The sequence below is a fragment of the Rhincodon typus genome, chromosome 1 (genome assembly GCF_021869965.1).
Source record: "Rhincodon typus isolate 14 chromosome 1, sRhiTyp1.1, whole genome shotgun sequence".
NCBI lineage: Eukaryota > Metazoa > Chordata > Chondrichthyes > Orectolobiformes > Rhincodontidae > Rhincodon > Rhincodon typus.
In genome coordinates, this window is record NC_063332.1 from 77462026 (window position 1) to 77485836 (window position 23811).

General features: G+C 41.6%; 1 protein-coding gene across 2 annotated transcripts in view; it reads left to right on the forward strand.

Annotated features, from left to right (window-relative positions):
* Positions 1-23811, forward strand: part of fip1l1a (FIP1 like 1a (S. cerevisiae)) — a 99646-nt gene that overhangs the window by 15251 nt on the left and 60584 nt on the right. For both annotated transcript variants that reach the window (XM_020528008.2, XM_020528007.2), the window contains exons 5-9: positions 1619-1677; positions 7123-7233; positions 7512-7642; positions 9626-9735; positions 10670-10775. In XM_020528008.2, the coding sequence (XP_020383597.1) occupies positions 1619-1677; positions 7123-7233; positions 7512-7642; positions 9626-9735; positions 10670-10775 (517 nt within the window). The remainder of the gene's footprint in view (positions 1-1618; positions 1678-7122; positions 7234-7511; positions 7643-9625; positions 9736-10669; positions 10776-23811) is intronic.

The window sequence follows — 23811 nt, forward strand, 5'->3', positions numbered from 1 at the left end:
TTAAGAAGACTGAGGAAATATATACAGGCAGTCCCTTTGTTGCGAATGCGTTCGGTTCTTGAGTCTGTTTGCAAGCTGATTTGTCAGCAAGTTGGGACGTAATGCAGGACAATGTAAGGGAGCTATTTGTAAATACAGGATCTGTTTATACATTAGATCTTTAAAGTTACACCCCTGAAGGAGATCAAGTTTATAAGTCAGACACTTGAAAATCAAGGCCCCCCCCTTTACTGGTATTGGAAGCAATCCAGAAAAGATTCACTAGGATGATCCTGGATATGTAGTTTGGCTTGTACTCTGGAGTTTAGAAGAATGAGAGGAGACCTTTATTGAAACATAGAAAATTCTCTGGGAGCTTAACAAGTAGATGCAGCAAGGTTGTTTCCCTTTGCGGGAGAGCTTAGGATCAGAGGGTATTATCTCAGAATAAGTGGTGACCTATTTAAGACAGATGAGTATTCTTTCATCACTTTGGTGAGCTGCTGCATTGCTAATTGTGACAGTGTATCAGGGCTGAACATTGAGTTCACTGCTGAGACACCTATTTTTAGAAAGCTGTTCCCTGTTGGCTTACAATGATCATGTATGCCTGAATTAGATGATTGATGACTGTTCTGTCACAAACTTGACTTGAGCCTTATAGCTGAAAGATCAGGGAATGTGCTACTTGCTGTGGTGTTCAAAGTTGTCCAGTAAAACCTCAGTGGACCTCCAAGATGTTGGTAATGACCTTGGCATTCATGAAGTTCAAGGGTATTTGATTTGGTTTGCTTTCATTTAACATGTTGAATGAGAGCTTTGCAACAGGGCATTTCGTAAAAATACCAATTGTAGAAGAAAACCAACATTTATATTATATGTAGGAGAGTCCTGATTCACTGGCCAGTAGACCGTCATGGGTTCATTCATATAGATAGAGAATGTACCATTAATGCTGATTGACAGTTACAGCCAGGCTTTGTTTAAATTTCAAACCAGGCAGATTGACTCTTGTCAGGCATTACTCTTGGAAATGAAACAGTGAATGGTTGTCACCACTTGTTGCATCGAATAAATGTGGGTTTTTGTCTTGCATCTTAAGATGAAAAGATTCGACAAAATGGATCTTCTTTTCAGCAATAGCCAAATCAAAATAGTGGTCAAATCATGTTCTGATGCCATCTTCCAAATTCCATTTTAAAACCAATGGTAATGTTTTAGGCCAGATTTGTATTTTAGGTTCATGACCAGAGGGAACTGGCGAAATCTTTTCCCTTCACTTTGTAAGGCAAACCCGACATAGTGTGACCTATTCTACAAATAAATACTTATTGATGTGCAGCAAGGCCATCACAGCTGGTGTTTACTTGGAAACATGCTCAGGAAGGCAGCACATAATTGTGGTTCCTTTGTATGTCACTTTCATTACAAACTTTATATTGAAATTCATAAACAGGAACTTTAATGCTTACTTATATGAATAAACTAATGCAAAGTAAAATCTGAAGTTGAATATTTGCATTGCTATGCTAAGCTAAGCTAAGCTAAACTAAACTAAAAAATTTTAAATTTAAATTCAAGTAAAGAATATTAAGCAAACATGTGAAGTCTTAATTGAAATATATTTTCTGTCCAATAGCTATGGAGTGACACCTGTAAATCTCAATATTAAGTCCTCAGGAAGACTTTATGGGTCAGGTAAGAAACCTTATCTACTTTTTTCTCCCTGCGCTACTGTCAACTGCAGCCAAGTGAAAGAGTAACAGCATAACTGGCTACTATGCATTTATTAAGAGTGGCTTGGCAAAGATCCTTATTCTTTCCTGTCCTCTTACCACCCAGTGGAGAAGTACATAACCTCACTTGGTCATTTTTCAGAACTGTGGTTGCTTGTTGAAAATCAACAGTATATTTCACATTTGAATTCTGGGTCCTTTAGATTTAAATTGATTTACTTTAGTTGTTGAGCTTGTAAATCCTGATGTAAGTTGTCTTTCATTGATTTCACTAACATTGCAGTGTAGCATTTGAAAATGAGCAATTTATGTAGACCCTTGAGCATAATTACAAAGTATTTAGGGATACTGAGGTAAAATTATTAATAATAGAAACCAAGCTGGTGAGACCATGTATTAAAGAGTACCTTGAACAAAAAAAAATCTACATTAAGAATAGAAAATCTTCTCCTCCTTGCTGAATTTATTTTAATTGTATATTTTTCATTACCTGGTTCACGGTTTCCATTTGGGCCTCCATGCAGCAAGGAGTCCTCTACCATCTTTGTAATTTGCTCAAAAGAGACTAAAGTGAGTTGGTACTGAATGCTAGTTGGAACACAAGGTTAATTTTGTGCATTATTCCAATTGGTGCCCTTCTGTTTTGCTAACCGAGTGATTGGATATCACTAAAAATATTTTATGCAATCAGCACTTAACCTGAAGATTAGTTTTTCAAATCATACCGGTCAGGAAGTAATCGCAGTCCTTTACATTGTAGCTTTTCCAGTACTTTTTACATCAATGGTAGAACTTATCAAATCAACAGATAACTTCTGATGAAGGGTCTAGACCCGAAACGTCAGCCTTTCTGCTCCTATGATGCTGCTTGGCCTGCTGTGTTCATCCAGCTCTGCACCTTGTTGTCTCAGATAACTTTAAAGCCTTGTGCAACTATATTCACTAAAGTAACTTACCATAAGCTGTTTATCTTTGTCTGTGTCCTTTAATAAAAGACCAAACTAAGACTGTGCTAATGCTGCTGTATTTTGAACAAAGTGTGTTGTTTGTTTTTAGGTAATTTCTGGGTCTGAGATTGTTAAAAGGGGCAGAAATGGCTTTTATAGGGTGAAATGCTTTTCCTGTCAGATGTGGAAGATCAGAGAGATTTTGATTGTTCCTGTAGACTATGTCTGCAGGAAGCAGGTTTGGTAACGAATCCTATTGGACCATACGGAGTGATTGGAATAGCAGTTAGAGACACTGAAGAGCCTGCAAGAGCAATGAGGTGTGATGGATTGCAGTTTCAACAAGGTGGAGACACTGCAGATGCAGTCAGATAGATGGTTGACTGCTAGGAATGGTAGGAGAGGTAACCTGGTACTGCAGGACTCTCCTGCAGGTATCCACATCTTAAACAGGCATCCTGTTTTGGAGACTGTAGGGCTGACGGCCTCTGAGTGTGGCACTAATAGCCAGGTTTCTGGTACTGTGACTGACTACTGTAATGACAGGTATGTCAGGTTCCAAGTGATCAATTCTAATAAGGGACTGTCTAGTCTGGGGCACAGACAGATGTTTATGTGGCTGTCAATGAGACATCGGGATGGTGCGTTTCCTTTCTGTCAGAGTCAAGGATGTCTTGGAGAGTGCAAAATATTCTGAAATGGGAGAGAGGCCAGCAAGATGTGCATGTTGATACCAATGACATAGGTAGGGAAAGGGATGAGGTTCTGCAGCGATAATATAGGAAACTAGGCGGGAGGTTAAAAGTAGTCCTCTTAAGTAGTAACATCTGGACTACTACCAGTGCCATGGTGCTAATGACAGTGCAAGCAGGAGGATAGAGTAGAGAGATTTGTGGCTGAGGAGCTGGTGGAAGGGCAAGGATTCACATTTTTTTTGGACCATTGGGATCTCTTAAGGGGTAGAAACGACCTGTATAAGAGAGATGGGTTACACCTGAACTGGGACCAATATCCTTCCTCGGAAATTTGTAGGCAAGGCCTACTTGGGAGGTTTTAAACTAATGAGAGGTGGGGGTAGGGTTGTGGGAACTAAAGTGGTAGCAATTGTGGCATGGTTGGCATGGGACTGGGATGTCATAGCTATCACAGAAACATGGCTCATGGATGGACATGACTGGTAGCTAAATGTTTCAGGGTATAGATGCTATAGGAAGGATAGAAAGGGAGGCAAGAGAGGAGGTGGTGTGGTGTTTTTGGTTAGAGAGAACATTACGGCTGTACTTGGGGAAGACATTCCTGGGAGGTCATCCAGTGAAGTTAAATGGGTGAAACTTAGAAATAAAAAAGCGATTAATCACCTTGTTGGAATTGTACAATAAGATCTCCTCCTCCTCCTCCTCCTCCTCCTCCTCCCCCCCCCCCATGCATCAGCGGGAAATATGAGAAGTAAATATGTAAGGAGATCTCCAATATCTGTAACAAACATAGGGTTGTAATGTTAGGGGATATTAACTTTCCAGACCGAGACTGGGACTGATAGTGTTGAGGGCTGGGATGGGGAGGATTTAAGTGTGTACAAGAAAGCTTTCTTATTCAGTTTGTCGGGATACCTACTAGAGGAGGAGCAATACCTGACCTTCTGTTGCGCAATTGACCGAGGTGTCAGTAGGAGAGAACTTGGGGGCCAGTGATCAAAACTATTGTAAAACTGATAGAATTATGGAAAAGGATAGAACTGATTTAAAAAAAGTTAGTCCTAAAATGGAGTAAGGCCAATTTTGACGATATTAGACAGGAACTTTGAAAAGCTGATTGGGGCAGGTTATTCGCAGGTAAAGGGATGGCGTGGGAAGTGGTAGACCTTTTAAGAATGAGAGTTCAGAGACAGTCAGTTCCTGTGAGTGTGAAGGGCAAGACTGATAGATGTAGGGAGTGCTGGATGACTGGAGAAATTGAAGCTATGGTCAAGAAAGAGAGGGAGGTATATATCAGGTGTAGACAGCTGGAATCGAGTGAATCTCTAAAGGAGTACAAGGGCAGTAGGAATATACTTAAGGGGAAAGTCAGAAGAGCACGAAGGGGGCAAGAGATAACTTTGGCAGATGGAAAATCCAAAACGATTCTTTAACTCTATCAGTACATTAAGGGCACAAGAGTAACTAGGGAGAGAATAGAATCTCTTAAAGATCTATGTGTGGAAACACATGAGATGGGTGAGATACCAAACAAATATTTTGCGTCAGTATTTACCACGGAAAAGGACGTGGAAGCGGGGAAAGTTGGAAATAAATTGTGATGTCTTGAACAGTGCTCATCCTAGAGAAGAGGTGGTGTTGGAGATCTTTAAAAGCATAACGGTAGATAAGTCCCTGGGACCTGATCAGGTATTTCCCAGAACTTTGTAGGAAGCTACGGAAGAAATTGCTAGGCCCCTTGCTGAGAAAGTTTTATCATTGATGGACTCAGGTGAGGTGCTGGAATACTGGAGGTTTGCTAATGTGGTGCCGTTATTTAAAAGAGGCTGTAAGGAGAAACCAAGGAAATATAGATTGGTGGGCCTTAAGTCAGTGCTGGGCAAGTTGTTGGAGGGGACTCAGAGGGACAGGATTTACATGCATTTGGAAAGGCAAGGACTGATTAGGGATAGTCAGCATGGCTTTGTGCATGGGAAATCGTGTCTTACTCACTTGATTTTTTTTTTGAAGAGGTGACAAAAAAATTGAAGGCAGAGTGGAAGATGCGGTCTATATGAACTTCAGCAAAGTTGCTTGATAAGGTTCTGCATGGCAGACTGGCTATTATGTTAGATCACATGGGCTCCGAGGGGAGCTAGCCAATTGGATACAAAACTGGCTTCAAGGTAGGAGTCAGAGGGTGATGATAGAGGGTTGATTTTGGACTGGAGTCCTGTGACCAGTGGTGTGCCACAAGATTGATGCTGTGTCCATTGCTTTTCATCATTTATACAAATTATTTGGATGTAAATATAGGAGGCATGGTTAGTAAGTTGCAGATGATACCAAAATAGATGGCGTAGTGGACAGTGAGGAAGATTATCTCCGTGTACAGCAGGTCCTTGATCAGATAGGCCAGTGGGATGAGGAATGGCAGATGAAGTTTAATTTAGATAAATGTGAGGTGTTGCATTTTGGTAAGGCAAACAAGAGCAGGAGTTAGACAGTTAATGGTAGGGCCCTAGGGACTGTTGTCAACAAAGAAACCTAGAGGTGCAGGTGCATAGTTCCTTGAAAGTGGAGTCGCAGGTAGACAGGATGGTGAAGGAGCCATTTGGCAGGCTTGCCTTCATTGGTTGGAGTATTGAGTATAGGAGTTGGGCTGTCATGTTGAGGCTGTAGAAGACGTTGGTGAAACCACTTTTAGAAGACTGCGTTCAATTCTGGCCACCCTCCTGTAGGAAGGATGTTGTTAAACTTGAAAGGGTGCAGAAAAGATTTACAAGGGTGTTGCCGGGATTAGGGGGGGTTTTAATCTATAGTGAGAGGCTGAATAGACTGGGGCTCTTTTCCCTGGAACATCAGAGACTGAGGGGTGACTTTCTAGAGGTTTATAAAATCATGATGTGGAGGTGCCGATGTTGGACTGGGTTGGACAAAGTCAGAAGTCACATGGCCCCACGGTGTAGTCCAGCAGGTTTATTTGAAATCACAAGCTTTCGGAGCACTGCTTCTTCATTGGGTAAAGTCTCCTTCACCTGCTGAAGGAGCAGCACTCCAAAACCTTGTGATTTCAAATAAACCTGTTGGAGTCATATACCCTGGAGTCGTGTGACCTCTGACTATAAAATCATGAGGGGCATGGATAGGGTGAATAGCCAAGCTCTTTACCCCAGGGTCGGGGGAGTCCAAAACTAGAGGGCATCGTTTAAGGTGAGAGGGGAAACATTTGGAAAGGACTTACGGGGCAACTTTCACACAGATGGTGATGCATGTATGGAACGATCTGACAGAGGAGGTGGTGGAGGCTGGTACAATTACAACATTTAAAAGGCATCTGGATGGGTGTATGAATAGGCAGGGTTGAGACGGATATGATCCAAAAGCTGGCAAAGGGGACTGGCTCAGATTGGGATATGTGGTCGGTGTGGATGAGTTGGACAGAAGAGTGTGTTTCCGTGCAGTGTGACTCCATAAGTCTAGTGCCTTGGAATTTTATTTTTGTTTGATATCAATGATAGAGCATTAAAAGCTGTGAAATGTTTCTTTTATGACATGTTAAAGCTACTTGAGAGTGAACAACATCCAAATCACTTGATGGAATAAAGCAGTTTGTTTTTGAATTTTTTTTTTAGATTTGATTTGTCTCTGGGTCAATTACACAGAGAACTGCAACTGATTAGAGTTCAATAGTATATGGGGAAAAATGTTCTTTTTGTTGAAAAGCTTTTAATTTTCAACTTTTTTAATGTTACTTACGTCAAACTTGAAAATTTTATTTCCTAGGAACAAAAGCTGGAAAAGGCGTTGATCTTGATGCTCCTGGTGACATCAATGGAATGCCAGCTTTAGAAATAGATTTGGATTCTTTCGAAGATAAGCCTTGGAGGAAACCAGGTATGGAATTCATATTCAACTGATGTGAGGATCACTTGGGAATATTTAAATATATGTATTAAAACTTGGTGTCTCTATTATCTAAGTATTGATGTTATTATCATTGTTTCAAATTTGTAAAAATTGGAAATTAGTTATTAAATTCTCAACAAACAAAATGTACTGTTTATGTTTATTTAGCTCAAAATCTGTGCATATGAAAGAAAAATAATTGACAATAAATAATTATTGTAATTATAGTGCTATTTGCTCATGCGGTTGTTTCATCTCTGTTTAAGGTGCTGATCTTTCTGATTACTTCAATTATGGGTTCAATGAAGAAACTTGGAAAGCCTATTGTGAGAAACAGAAGCGACTGAGAATGGGTCTTGAACCCCTTCCTCTTGCCTCAACTACAAACAGAATTACAGTTAGTATTCACTGAGATTGCAGTTCTAAAGTGCAAGTCCATAATGCACATCACAAACAATTAAGATACTGATCACCACACTTTTAAAAAATCCTTATGATAGTCCTTGTCACAAACCCCCCCCCCCCCTCAAAAACAACCCTTCACTTCCTCCCCCACTGGCCAAATGTGTTTGGTCTATTTCTGTGATGGGGTTTCATAATTAACTAGGTCAGTCCTTTCAGAGCCATGATTTTAAACCAGTATGTGTCAGAGAGCAGAGTACTAAAGGGCTCCTGGAGTGTTATAGGAAGCTTGTTTATGCTGTGGGGTTTATGACCAGAGAGAAAAAGAAACTATTAGATGGAATGAGCAATTCTTAATAAAAAAAAATTTAGTTAGTCTTTTAAATTCAGTTGTCAAAAGATCTGACAGTTGTTAGAAGAGTAGTTTCTTTTAGAAAAAGGAGTTCATTCAGAGTAGTTCAGGGAATAGATCACCTCTGTCAGGGTTTCACCTTTGTTATTCAGAGCTGAGAAAGTAAAAGCAATTGTGTGAGTCAAAGAAAAAGATTTTTCAGCTCACCTGACTGGAACTAGAAACAAATAGATAAGTCGACCCACAGATTTGATGAGGAAGGAACATTTCTCTGGAATAAAAACAAAGTGCAGGAGAAACTCTCCACTCTTCACAGCGTTTGTGGAGAGAGAAACACAGTTAACATTTCCAGTCCAATAAGCACTGCTTCAGGAGCAATTACTGCAGATGCTGGAATCTGCACTGAAAACAAAATGCTGGAGATCACCGGGTCAGGCAGCATCCATGGAGAGAAAGCAAGCTAACATTTCGTGTCTAAATGACTCTTTATCAGAGCTCTGATGCTAAAGTATGCTAAACGCTTTTTTAACCACCCTGTCTGTCTATGATGCAACTTTCAAACAACTATATACCTGAACCTCCTAGGTCTCTCTGTTCGACAACACTACCCAGGGCCCAACCGTTAACTCTGAGTCCTGCCCTTTCTCGTTTTACCAAAATGCAATACCTCGCATTTTATCCAAGTTGAACTCCATCTGCCACTCCTTGGCCCATTGGCCCAATTGATCAAGATCCCTTTGTACTCTTAGACAAACTTCTTCACCGTCGATTATACCAACAATCTTGGTGTCATTTGCAAACTTATGCCTCCTAAATTCTTATCCAATCATTTAAATAAATTATAAACAACAGTGGAGTCAGCACAAATCCCTGTAGAACACTGCTAGTCACCGGTCTCCAGTCCGAACGATAACCCTTTACCACCACCCTCTGTCTCCTATCATCAGACCGATTTTGTATCTAATTAACGAGCTCTTCCTGAATCCCACGTGATCTAAACAAAAACCGAAAGAACTGCGGATACTGTAAATCATGAACAGAAACAAAGTTGCTGGAAAAGCTCAGCAGATCTGGCAGCATCTATGAAGGTAAAAAAACAGAGTTAACGTTTCAGGTCCGGTGACCCTTAGGATGTTAACTCTGTTTTCTATTTCGCAGATGCTGCCAGACCTGCTGAGCTTTTCCAACAACTTTGTTTTTGTTCATGATCAATATCACTTCGTTCTGTTCAGTGCCCAGAACTGACTGCACTTATTTAGATGGGTTTTGACAAAGACGATAAGTGAAGCATAAATTTCTTGATTTATTTCGTACACCAAGAGTTCAAGATCAGTTTGATTAGCTTTTTTTAAACTTTATTTTGTGCTTGTGCAAAAGCTTTGTGATTCGTTCATATGAGTATCTAATTTCCTTTGCTCCTGTAAAGCTGATTGTTTCTTACCATCAAAATATTTTGCTTGTCTTTCTCAGATTCAAATTGATGACCTCAAAGTTGCCACATTGAACTTTATCTGCCAAACATTTCACATGTTTTATTCCGTATAGGTCTTTGTAAAGAAACAATCTCCTCAACTTGCTTGACTGTTCTTAAAATTTCAGTAATGGTGCAAGTTTTAAATTTTTCAGGTACAACAGGGCAGAACTGGAAATCCTGAGAAAGAACCAGAGGTGCCACCCCCTAAGATGGACTTCCCTTCTCCTCCAAATCGTTTCCGGGCAGGACCTCCACCTAACAGGTCAGAATTTAAGCAAAGAGATGTTCAGTGGAAGTTTTACTTTTACCATCTCGTGGTTGTTGCTTATTTATAAAGTGTAAACGATTTGTAATTTTAGAACAATACTTCCTTGAAATGTGTTTCAAAATTTGCATTGAGCTTGGAGAAAACATTTTGAGCTAGAGATGCTTAAGGTGAAATATCTGTGGTTAAGGATGAGAGCTGTTGTACTTGAGGTGTTGAATTTCGACCATTGTAGAGAATCCTTAGAATTATAGGATCCCCTGTGGTATGGTAGACCATTTGGCCCATCAAGTTCACACTGACTGTCCAAAGAGCATCGCTTCCACTCTATCAGCCTAATCTAGGGGACATTTTTTTCATTATGCAGCAATTCATTGAATAGGAGGGTCAATGCATCATAATTCTTGGTTAATACTTGTTTAGCACCATGGGATGTTTTACTACATTAACATCACCATAAATGCAAGTTATTGCACTATCCGTGGTCAGGAAATTAGTGATCAGAAAACAATTTCAGAAAAGGTCATTAATATCTGGAATAAATGTTCGTGATACCACTTGAAAAGGCACCTTAGACGTTTTGTAGAAAACTGGATTACTTCTGGTGAAATGAAGGGTAATTTTTTTTTAATGGAAACATAACTTGAGTTTGGCATAAAAAGAACAGATTTGTTAGATGTGATATTTATTCTTTTTATGTCTTATTTTAATTGAGTGAACATTACTGCTAAAAATGTTTAGGTTAGCTCACCTTGGGTTAGGTTAGCGCTGCTTGAATTTGTTATGAGCCTCATCAGGAGTGAATTTTATCTGATCATATGTTTGGGGTCAATGTTTTGGATAAAATTTTAATTTGCTAGTACTTCCTTATTTAGAAATCAACTAGGATACATTTGTTGCACTACCTTTAAATCTATAATCTGTTTTTCAGAAGGTTGTCTGGGTCCATAGAGGTAATTGGAGGTCAGTTAATTACCATTGCTCGTGTGGAGGGCCGACGTCGGGACAGGGGTGGAGCAGATGAAAATGCTATCCAGGTTTGTCAAGTAGTTATGCACGTGGAATCCAGCAAGCAAGCTATTTTATACAAATCACTTTAACTATTTTGTAAGGTTAAAGTTGAATTTTCATAATGCAGTGGATGAAGCCATTCCAAATTTTTCTATGTCAAAAATCAAACTTGTAAACTATTTCAACAAAATTGAATTTTGTTTTATTTGAATATTTTTGTTGCAAGTGATAGATGCTGATGGTATTGTTGGTAATAAAAAAAGGAAAGTTTTGCAATTCATTGAAAATCTCTGGAATGGAGTTTACCGTACACAGTTCTACAAGTGTCCTAATTGTAATTTGATTCTTCAGTTTTACTAACCTTGTAGCTTCATGTGATAATCTCTTAACAGTTACATAAAGCGTTTTTAAAAATCTGCTGAAGTAGAGCAAGGAAGGACTCTGTTTAGTACTGTTTGCTAACAAGTTGAAACTTGGAAGTACAGTTTTTGTGTTGGAGTGGGTTACGTGGGATGAAGAGTGAGAAGGGGAAGCAGGTTAGGTTCTTGTAGTAATTTGATGCAGAGTTCTGGGTGGGGATTATGATCAAACCTTAGTAAATTTCAGAAACATTGCAACTGCAACTCCTCTCAGCATGTTAGTTATAACTTTACAGCGCAGGGGTGAGTAAAGCCATCCAGTCCAACTGGTCTGTGCTGTTATTTATGCACCTTTTTATGAGCTTCCTCCCACCTTACTTTAGCTAACCCTATCATCGGACGAAATCTGAACCTAGGTAAAGAGGGAAAAATGCAATAGTTTACAGAAATTTTACAAGAAAGAGAAACCACAATACGCAATATAGCCCCTTGAGCCTGCTCCGCGAATCAGTGCAATCTTGACTGACTTTCTACATCAACTGCACATGCCTATTCTATCTCATTATCGCTTAATTCTCTTGTATTCGAGAATGTTTTGGATTCTTTCGATGACACAGCCTTCTGGATGGACAGTTCACAAGATTCACAGCCCTCAGTAAACAATGTTCCTCCTCCACTCAGTCCTAAATGGTAACATCTGTGGATAGAAAAATGGAATTCATGTTTTGAATTTAATGACTCCTCTTCAGAACATGAACATTTGAGAGAATGTAGGGCTATTCTGCCCAGTCTCGATTCACAAGACAGCTCTCCTCCAAGGAATCAATACACTGATCCTTCATTGTACCTGGTAATGGAAAATAAGGTTTTACACACAAGGAAAAACAAAAACTACATGCAGTACTCAATATGTGACCTCAGCAAAGGCAGGCTAAGTACAGCAAAACTTCCTTGCCTTGTACTTCAGTTCTGTTATGATGGGCCAACTTACCACTTATCTTTCTAATTGCTTGCTGGTCCTGTGTTAATTCTGATTTGTCCGTAAGGCACAAGTCTTTCTTCATGCCAATATTTATTAGTCTCACCTTGTTGGAAAACAATCTGCTTTTTGAGTCTTCTTGCCAAAGTGGATAATTTAAAATTTCCCACACTATATTCCCTCTGCTGCCACCTTGCTCAACCAGTTAACCAATCCATATACCTTTGCAAGATGCTTTTGTCTTCCTCACAATTTTATCGAATGGTGAAACAAGCTCGAGGGCTGAGTTGTCTACTTCTGCTCCTGTCTCGTATGTTCAGACTAACTCGCCTTTAGTTGTCACTTCTACCTCCTTTTTGAAAATTGTCGGCTACGTTTTCGAGATCTGTAATTGACATTGACTGTGGATTTGTTACTACATCTTTCTTGGACTTAATGTGGAGTTCTATCATGTTGTTACGATCCCTTTTTTTTTGTCCTGGTGGATTCCAGAAAATTACTAATTAACCCTGTCCCATCGTGCAATTCTCAGTCTAAAATGGTCTTTATTTTGGCAACCATAGACTTGGCAACCGCTTTGCAGAAATCTATGTTCTACTCGCAAAAAAGACCCTGAACTACCTGTTGCCTGCCACTTCAATGCACCACCCTGCTCCCTGGCCAACATCTCTGTCTCCGGCTTGCTACAGTGTTCCAGTGAAGCCCAATGCAAGCTGGAGGAACAACACCTCATTTTCCACTTGGGGACCCTACAGCCCTCCGGACTTAATATTGAGTTCAATAATTTTAGGGCCTAAACTCTCCCCTGTCCCAGCCCCCCACCCCACACACCAGGCTTTGTTACCACACAGCTTGCCATTACACACCCACTGTTGTTAGAACATAAGGACATAAGAACTAGGAGCAGGAGTAGGCCGTCCGGCCCTTCGAGCCTGCTCCGCCATTCAATAAGATCATGGCTGATCTTTTCGTGGACTCAGATCCACTTACCCGATTTCTCACCGTATCCCTTAATTCCTTTATTGTTCAAAAAAAATCTACCTTATCTTTAAAAACGTTTACTGAAGTAGCGTCAACTACTTCACTGAGCAAGGAATTCCATAGATTAACCACCCTCTGGGTAAAGAAGTTCCTTCTCAATTCAGTCCTAAATCTGCTCTCTCTAATCTTGAGGCTATGCCCTCTTGTCCTAGCTTCACCTGCCATTGGAAACATCCTCTCTACTTCTATCTTATCTATTCCCTTCATAATTTTATGTTTCTATAAGATCCCCCCCTCAATCTTCTGAATTCCAATGAATATAATCCCAATCTACTCAGTCTCTCCTCATAAGCCAACCCCCTCAACTCCGGAATCAACCTAGTGAACCTCCTTTGCACCCCCTCCAGTGCCAGTACATCCTTTCTCAAGTAAGGAGACCAAAACTGCACACAGTACTCCAGATGTGGCCTCACCAGCACCTTGTACAGCTGCAACATAACCTCTCTGCTTTTTATTTCAATCCCTTTAGCAATGAAGGACAAAATTCCATTTGCCTTCCTAATTACTTGTTGTACCTGCAGACCTACCTTCTGTGATTCATGCACAAGGACACCCAGGTCCCTCTGCATAGCAGCATGCTGCAACTTTTTACCATTCAAGTAATAATCCTTTTTACTATTACTCCTACCAAAATGTATGACTTCACATTTATTTACATTGTATTCCATCTGCCAGACCTTTGCCCACTCACTCAATGTATCTATGTTCCTCTGCAAAGTTTCACAGTCCTCTGCACAATTTGCTTTGCCACTCATCTTAGTGTCATCTGCGAACCTTGACACCCTACACGTGGTCCCCAGCTCCAAATCATCTATATAAATTGTAAATAATTGCGGTCCCAACACCGATCCCTGAGGCACACCACTAGTCACTGGCTGCCAGCTAGAATAGCACTCATTTATCCCCACTCTTTGCTTCCTGTTAGTCAACCAATCCTCTCTCCATGCTAATACTTTACCCTTAATGCTATGCATCCTTATCTTATGCAGTAGCCTCTTGTGCGGCACCTTGTCGAAGGCCTTTTGGAAATCTAGGTACACCACATCCACTGGGTCCCCATTGTCCACCTTGCTCGTAATGTCTTCATAGAATTCCAAAAGATTTGTCAAGCATGACCTGCCCTTCATGAACCCATGCTGCGTCTGCCCAATGGGACAATTTCTATCAAGATGCCTTGCTATTTCTTCCTTGATAATAGACTCAAGCATCTTCCCCACTACAGAGGTTAAGCTAACCGGTCTATAATTCCCCATCTTTTGTCTACTTCCCTTTTTAAACAGTGGCGTCACATTTGCTGTTTTCCAATCTGCTGGGACTGCCCCAGAGTCCAGCGAATTTTGGAAAATTACCGCCAGTGCGCCTGCTATTTCTCCAGCCATCTCTTTTAGGCCCCCTGGGATGCATTCCATCAGGGCCAGGAGACTTATCAATCCTTAGCTCCATTAGCTTGCCCAACACTACCTCTTCCGTAATAATGATTGTTTCCAGGTCCTCACCTACCTTCGTCTCTTTGTCAATTACTGGCATGTTATTAGTGTCCTCCACTGTGAAGACGGATACAAAGTACCTGTTCAATGCCTTGGCCATTTCATCATATCCCATAACTAAATTCCCCTTCTCATCCTCTAAAGGGCCAAAGTTTACTTTAGCCACTCTCTTTCGTTTTATATATTTATAGAAACTTTTGATATCTGTCTTTATATTCTGTGCTAGTTTTTTCTCATGTTCTATCTTACTTCTCTTTATAGCTCTTTTTGTGGCTTTCTGTTGACCTTTAAAGTTTTCCCAATCTTCTAGTTTCATGCTGTTTTTGGCCATTTTGTATGCCTTCTCTTTCAATTTGATAGCCTCCCTTATTTCGTTAGACACCCATGGCAGATTACCCCTTTTCTTACAGTCCTTCCTTTTCACTGGAATATACTTTTGCTGAGCACTTTGAAAAATTGCTTTGAAAGTCCTCCACTGCTCGTCAACTGTCCCACCATAAAATCTTTGTTTCCAGTCTACTTTAGCCAAGTCCTCCCTCATTCTGTTGTAGTTCCCCTTGTTCAAGCACAGGACCCTGGTATTGGATTTTATCTTCACACACTCCAGCTGTATTCTAAATTCAACCATACTGTGATCACTCCTTCCAAGAGGATCCTTAACTATGAGGTCATTAATTATTCCTGTCTCATTACACAGGACCAGATCTAGGATAGCTTGCTCCCTCGTCGGTTCCATTACATACTGTTCAAGAAAACTATCACGGATACACTCGACGAACTCCTCCTCAAGGCTACCCTGACCGAGCTGGTTCGACCAATCTGCATGTAGATTAAAATCCCACATGATAATTGCCATACCATTTTTACAGGCATTAGTTATTTCTTTGTTTATTGCCTGCCCCAATGTGATGTTATTATTTGGTGGCCTATAGACTACGCCTATCAGTGACTTTTTCCTCTTAGAATTTCTAATTTCCACCCAAATGGATTCAACCTCATTCTCCATAGAACCTATATCATCTCTCAGCACCACCCTGATGTCGTCCTTGAATATCAGAGCTACACCACCTCCCTTACCTTCCTGTCTGTCCTTCGGAATGGTCTGGAACCCTTGGATATTTAGCTCCCAGTCATGACCATCCTGTAACCATGTCTCTGTAATGGCTACCAAATCATTCATTCGTGATGATTTGTGCTGTTAACTCATCAACCTTGTTACGAATGCTACGAGCATTCAGGTAAAGTGCATTTATGCTAGCTTTCTTACCCTCCTGATTTCCAACATCTCTAATAATATCTCCTGAGTTATCCTTCCTTTTTGCTTCTTTCACAGTCTGTCTTGAACTTAAATCCTCCTGCTTACCTTTTTTTTTTATTTACCATCATACTCCCTTTCGTTTTTCCCTTTCCCTCGTCCCCCCGTCCCCCGTCCCCCCAACTCCCTAGTTTAAAGTCCTCGTGACCACCCTATTTGTCCTTTTCACTGGAACACTGGTTCCAGATCGGTTCAGGTGGAGACCGTCCCATCGGTACAGATCCCTCCGGTTCCAAAACTGATGCCAATGCCCCATGAAATGGAACCCCTCTTTCCCACACCACTCCCTTAGCCACGTGTTTACTTTCCTAATTTTCTTATCCCTAAGCCAATTTGCACGTGGCTCGGGCAGTAATGCGGAGATTATGATCCTTGAGGACCTGTTCCTTAATTTCGTTCCTAGTGCTTGATAATCCCCAAACAGGTCCTCCATCCTAGCCTTGCCTATGTTGTTAGTCCCAACGTGGACCACCACAACTGGATCCTCCCCCTCCCGCTCCAATATCCTTTCAAGCCGCTCAGAGATGTCCTGGCACCGGGCAGGCAACACACCATGCGGGACTCCCGATCCGGCTTGCAAAGGATACTATCTATCCCCCTAACTATAGAATCCCCTATAACTACCACTTGTCTTTTTGCTCCCCCCTCTTGAATGGCCTTCTGCACCATGGTGCCGTGGTGAGCTGGCTCATCCTCCCCACAGCCCTTTTCCTCATCCACACAGGGAGCTAGTATCTCGTACCTGTTGGATAAGGTCAAAAGCTGAGGCTCCTCCACTCCTGAACTCAGGATCCCCCTACCTGCCTCACTTGCAGTCACACCCTGTTGTCCCTGATCACTAACTGAATTTGAATTACTTAATCTACCAGGTATGACTGCCTCCTGAAACAAAGCGTCCAGGTAACTCTTCCCCGTCCCGGATGTGTCGCAGTGTTTTGAAGCTCAGATTCCAGATCTTCAACTCTGAGCTGGAGTTCTTCCAGCAACCAACACTTGCTGCAATAACAAGGTGTAGAGCTGGATGAACACAGCAGGCCAAGCAGCACCACAGGAGCAGGAAGGCTGACGTTTCGGGCCTAGACCCTTCATCAGAAATGGGGGAGGGGAAGGGGGTTCTGAAATAAATAGGGAGAGAGGGGGAGGCGGATAGAAGATGGATAGAGGAGAAGATAGGTGGAGAGGAAACAGACAGGTCAAAGAGGCGGGAATGGAGCCAGTAAAGTGAGTGTTGGTGGGGAGTTAGGGAGGACGGACAGGTCAAGGGGGCAGGATGAGGTTAGTAGGTAGGAGATGGGGGTGCGGCTTGAGGTGGGAGGAGGGGATAGGTGGGAGGAAGAACAGGTGAGGGAGGCGGGGACGAGCTGGGCTGGTTTTTCCACAAGCTTCAAAATCTCCCCTCCCCCTACTGCATCCCAAAACCAGCCCAGCTCGTCCCCGCCTCCCTCACCTGTTCTTCCTCCCACCTATCCCCTCCTCCCACCTCAAGCCGCACCCCCATCTCCTACCTACTAACCTCATCCCGCCCCCTTGACCTGTCCGTCCTCCCTGGACTGACCTATCTCCTCCCTAACTCCCCACCTACACTCACCTTTACTGGCTCCATTCCCGCCTCTTCGACCTGTCTGTTTCCTCTCCACCTATCTTCTCCTCTATCCATCTTCTATCCGCCTCCCCCCTCTCCCTATTTATTTCAGAACCCCCTTCCCCTCCCCCATTTCTGATGAAGGGTCTAGTCCCGAAACGTCAGCCTTCCTGCTCCTATGGTGCTGCTTGGCCTGCTGTGTTCATCCAGCTCTACACCTTGTTATCTCAGATTCTCCAGTGTCTGCAGTTCCGACTATCTCCAACACTTGCTGCAGGTGTGGTCACTGCCGTTCACAATGGGATCAGCCAGCTCCCATATCATACAGCTACAGCACATCACCTGCCCAGCCATCTCTACTTAGTTAATTACTTTATTACTTTATATCAATTTATGAGTTAAATACTTTTTAATACTTCTCTGCTATGGTCTTTTCAGATAACCAATTAATAGATAAATTTAAAAAAAGGTAAATTTTTAACCAATTACATGATACAGAAGAAATAGACAAAGTATAAAAACCTTACCTTACCAACACACCAGAGTCTTTTTTTGGTTAGAGGAGGAGGGCGGGTGGGTGGGAGACACTACACGTTTAGTGTCTTGGGTTCAGCCGTTGCCCAAATATATTCCCAGCAGCCCCCTGGTCCTCGCTGTCGCCTCTCCCTCTGCTGCTGAAAAATGAAAAAATGACTGTTAGTCACTAACAGTCCCCATTAACAACTATTCACCCTCCCAGCCTGATCGTTAGCAACTCCTTTGTCTGTCCAACTGTCTTTCTCTCTCTTTGGGCTTTATCTCATCGTTTACTCCCTACCCCACCCACCTCCCTATTTTCTGCATATAAACTGACGTTTTCCCAGCCACCATCAGCCCTGAGGAAGGGTCACCGGACCCGAAACATTAACTCTGTTTTCTTCCTCACAGATGCTGCCAGACTCATTGTTAGTTGCTGTAAGGCACCCAAAAGTGTTTTTTTTTGTTATTTGGTCGAACTTATTTGGTCTTACAGCAATATCCTGATTTTCTGGGCCAATCCCTTTTATTCACTACTGCTTTTTACTACTGCTTGTCTAATTGTCAGGATTGCTCCACTTCCATTTGTCCATCTGTTCTAAAATTCAGGCACTGTTAAATACTTAATTTCAAAGCTTTGTCACTATCCTACCATATCACTAATTGCTATTAGATCAAATTCATTTTTCTTTATTTGTGGGATGATAGAAAATAGAGGCCATTCGGCCCTTCAAACTACCTCCACCGTTCAACAAGTTTATGGCTGACCTTCAGCCTCAGTGCCCTTTTCCAGTGTGGTCCCGAAATTCCTTGATGTTATTTGTGTCTAGAAATTGATCCATCTCAATCTCTGATTGCACTTCCACCACCCTCTGGGATAGCAAATTTCAAAGAGAGAGAGTAATAGCCTGAACATAGAACATAGAACATTACAGCACAGTACAGGCCCTTCGGCCCTCGATGTTGCGCCGACCTGTGAAACCAATCTGAAGCCCATCTAACCTAAAGTATTCCATTATCATCCATATGTTTATCCAATGACCATTTAAATGCCCTTAAAGTGGGCGAGTCTACTATTTTTGCAGGCAGGGCATTCCACACCCTTGCTACTCTCTGAGTAAAGAACCTACCTCTGACATCTGTGCCTATATCTATCACCCCTCAATTTAAAGCTACGTCCCCTCGTGCTAGCCATCACCATCCGAGGAAAAAGACTCCCGCTGTCCACCCTATCTAATCCTCTGATCATCTTGTATGTCTCTATCAAGTCACCTCTTAACCTTCTTCTCTCTAACGAAAACAGCCTCAAAACCCTCAGCCTTTCCTCATAAGACCTTCCCTCCATACCAGGCAACATCCTGGTAAATCTCCTCTGCACCCTTTCCAATGCTTCCACATCCTTCCTATAATGCGGTGACCAGAACTGTACGCAATAGTCCAAGTGCGGCCGCACCAGAGTTTTGTACAGCTGCAACATGACCTCATGGCTCCGAAACTCAATCCCTCTACCAATAAAACCTAACATACTGTACGCCTTCTTAACAACGCTATCAACCTGGGTGGCAACTTTCAGTGATCTATGCACATGGACACCGAGATCTTTCTGCTCGTCCACACTACCAAGAATCTTACCATTAGCCCAGTACTCTGAAGACTAGAAATTCCTATCCCCCCATCCCCCCACCCCCCTGCCCCAGTCCAAAATAAGACTGTGTCTCCTCTGGTTCTACACCCCACTGCCCTTCACAGCTAAAGAAAGGATCCTATCCCCATCTACCCTGTTAAGCCGTGTTGGAAAAAATAATTTGTATGCTTCAATGAGGTCATCTCTAATTATTGTAATGCTGGAGAGTATGCAGCCTGTCCCCATAATCTCTCCGTATAGGACAGTCCATCATCCCAGGGTTAGTGTGAGGTTTTCTTGTTGTCCTATTATGTCAATTATATCCTACCTTGGGTAACAAAACCAAAACTGTACGCAGTACCCCAAGTGCAGTCTCACCAAGGCCAACCTAACAGTTACCTTGCTAATTGTTTGCTGTACCTGCATGCTTGTTTTCAGGTGAGTTATGGACAAGGACAACCAGATCCCGGTTGGATATCAAAACTTTCCAATTTGTCATTATTTAAGAAATACTTTTCATTTTTGATTTTCCTACCAAAATAAATAATTTCACATTTTCCTGTGTGATGCATCGTGTCATGTTCTTGCCCACCCGCTTAGCTTGTCTAAATTCTCTTGAAGCCTCCTTTCACCCTTCTCACCACTTGCATTCCTATCAGCAAACTTGGAATTGCTATATTTAGTCTCAACATCCAAATCATATAGGAACAGAAGTAGACCAATTTTCTACTGTGCCATTGTTCTCCACTGCCCCTTAATGTCAATAGTTCTAGAAATCTATCTATCTCAATCTTGGACATATTCAGTGATGGAACTTCCACAGCCCTCCAGGGTAGAGAAGTATAAAACTTCACCATGTTGTGAGTGAAGAATTTCATACTCATATCTGTTTTAGATGATTTGTCCCTTAATCTGAGAAACTGTCCTGTGATTGTAGACTGATTAGCAAGGGGAAACAGGCAATCTAAATCGACTGTATAAAAATGCTAAACTTCATTGAGCTGACCCCTGATTCTTTGAAACTTGAGAGGATACAGACCTAAATTCTTCAATCTCTCTTTATAAGGACAATGCCAGGAATTAGTCTGGTGCACCTCTGCTGCCACTCCCCCTATGGCAGGTGCATCACTTTAGAGACCAAAACTATGTGCAATATCCCAGGTGCTGTATCACCGAGGCTCCATGCAATTATAGCTAAACATTTTTACTCGTGTACCAAAATTCCCTCGTGATGTACAACTTGCATTCCTAATTGCTAACTGCACCTGCAGCTCATAGTGACTCATGAACGAGGACACCTAGGAAGAGGCTTTTATGGCACAGTGGTAGTGTTCCTACCCCTGGACCAGGAGGCCTAGGTTCAACTCCCACCTGCTCCAGAGATGTAAAATCACTTCTCTGAACAAGTTGATTAGAAAAAGGAAGACACCTAGGGGCCTTTGGACATTGCCAACCCTTCTCCATTTAAAATACAGCTTTTCTTTCTATAGAAGTGTATAGCCTCGCACTCATTCACACTTATATTCCATCTGCCATGTTCTTGGCCATTCAGTTAGACTGAATAAATTCCCTTGAAGCCTTCTTGCATTCTCTCACAACTCTTACTTTCACCTAGTTTTGTGTCATCAACAAATTTGGAAATATGACATTTGATCCCTACATCCAAATCCTTTTAATAGATTGTGAACATATGTAGTCTAAGCGCTGATTCCTTTTTGCAGTACCTGACTTTTAATAGCTTGTCATCCTGAGAATGACCCATCTGCTCTGCTCTCGCTCTCGCTCCCCCCCCCCCTCTCTCTATTCTCTGTTTGTTAACTATACATGCAGCAGTATATTCCTCCAATCCCATGTGTTCCAATTTCGGTTCCTTGGTTCCTGAGTGGGGCCTTTTGAAGAAGGCTTTCCAAAAATCCAAATACACCTCATCTGCTAATTCTCCTCATATATATCTACACTATATGCAACATCCTCAATAAATTCCAACGAGTTTGTCAACCATGATTTCCCTTTCATAAATCAGTGTTGACTCCACTCAGACCTAAGTGCCCAGTTATTAACCCTCAAAGATAAATTTTAACATTTTCCCTTCTGCAGTAAAACATACAGGCCTGTATGCTTCTGTTTTCTCTTTCTCTCCCGTAAATAGCAGGGTTACACTGCAATTTCTTAGAATTTTGTTTGATGACCACAAATCCATTCATCGTCTCTATAGTTGCCTCCTTCAACATTCTAGAATGTAGCAGGGTCCAGGGGATTTACCAACCTTCAACCCATTTAACTACTTGAGTGCTTTTAAATTTCTTTCAATTTCTTCTTCTCATCAGAAGTTCTTTTGTTCCCAAATATTTCTGAGAGATTTTCTATGTCATCCTCGATGAAAGCCGACAAACAGTAAATCTTCTGTTTCCTGGAAGTAGCAAGAGAAGTAGTATGAAGGAAAATAATTTGGGTGAGTTGATCCTGTAGAGACGCCACCCCACCCCCTTCTCACCACCTCACCAAGTAAGTGCTGGGCAAGAAGTTCCATTGCAGACATTTTTGACTTATCAGCAATTAAGGCTGTTAAGTATTCAATTAACAGGCACTCAACGGTTTAGATTCAATACCTCCCCAATTGCCCGTTGTCATGTAAGCTGAGAAAACTCCTAACAGAGTAACCAGGGTGATCTGCATGCCGACTTAGTGGGAACCTCACAATTGCCTAAATCTGGAGTGAACAGATTTACATATGGGGGAAAGTGGGTGGCCTTTGAAAACCATCCCTGCCCTTGTCTCCTTGTCATAAATTACCCAGGTGTGCTCCTCCTCTTGTTACAACCCTTACCCTGTGAGAGACATGAGTGAACAGTCTACCTTCTCACTGTTGGATCCCCTGAAAAGTAGGCAATGACTGAGAGTTTTTATGTTTCTGATTAGCTGGCTGCTTCTGGGGAGCAGGATGTACTTCAAGCCCTACGATAGGCCAAACCTGCTGTCAGCCTGATGGGGGTGTGATCTAGCTAGCTTTTTCAATGATAAGGACAGTGTGTTTATTGCCACTTAACATACCTACCTCAACCTAGACTAAAAACAGGAAAATTGCATCTGTAAAATTGCTTGGAATCTCTGCCATTTTGTTGTTCTTGTTTCAAATTCTCCTCTCTTTTCCTGTAATGGGTCCATGTTTGTCTTTGCTAATATTTTCCTTTTACCATAACCTACATAGCTCCTTTAATTCTAAGCAAAGGAAACTATAATATATTGGTTCAGAATGAAGTATATCATTTTGAAGAATCCAAGTTTCTGAGGCATCTTGGTAATGGATGCAGAAAGAATGTTTTTGCTACGAGAGTCCAGAGCTAGGGGATCAGCCATTAAGGATAGAGATGAGGAAATTTTTTTTTTGAGGTGTCAAAACTTAACGGGAAAGTGTGTGCAAATAATAATGACTGCTGTTCCACAAGCTGTCACAAAATGCATAAACTTTGCGGCATTCGATCTTAAATTCTTGCTCCTGTAAAAAACATAATATTTTCCACTTCAACAATATGCAACTCTTGATCTCTAGTTGCAGAAAAGCTTCCTGGCATTCTAGTTATGGCAGTCCAATTTCCATTTCGTTTTCTAATCCTGAAAATGAAAATATATGGTCTTTCACAGGGTTGTGAATATTTAAAATCTTCTCCTCAAATGACGTTTTTGGCAGAATCTTTGAACTTTTTAATGCAGAAGTAGGTAGATTCTTGATTATCAAGTATAGGCAGGAATTTGGTTTTGAAGTTACCATTAACTCAGCCATGATCTTATTGAATGCACAGCTGACTTAGAGTCAAATGTCCTGCTAATCATTTATATGTTCATATGTAAGCCGAATGTGAAACTCCATTATGCTCAACTCTTTTCTTTTACAGCAAGGTTATTAATTTGGCCTTTCTCATTACATAATACTAAATCTAAAATAACCCAATATCTCGACTCCTCAATGTACTGCTGCAAAAACGCAATGTGTACACACAACAATTCATCCTCCACAAAATTAGTGCTAATTAGATTCACTCAGTCCATATGTAAATTGAAGTTGTCCATAATTACTGTATTACTCATGTTACAGCCAGAAGTGATCCCCTATAACCAGATGTCAGTCTTCAACGAATTCGATTCGCTCCTTGTGATATTG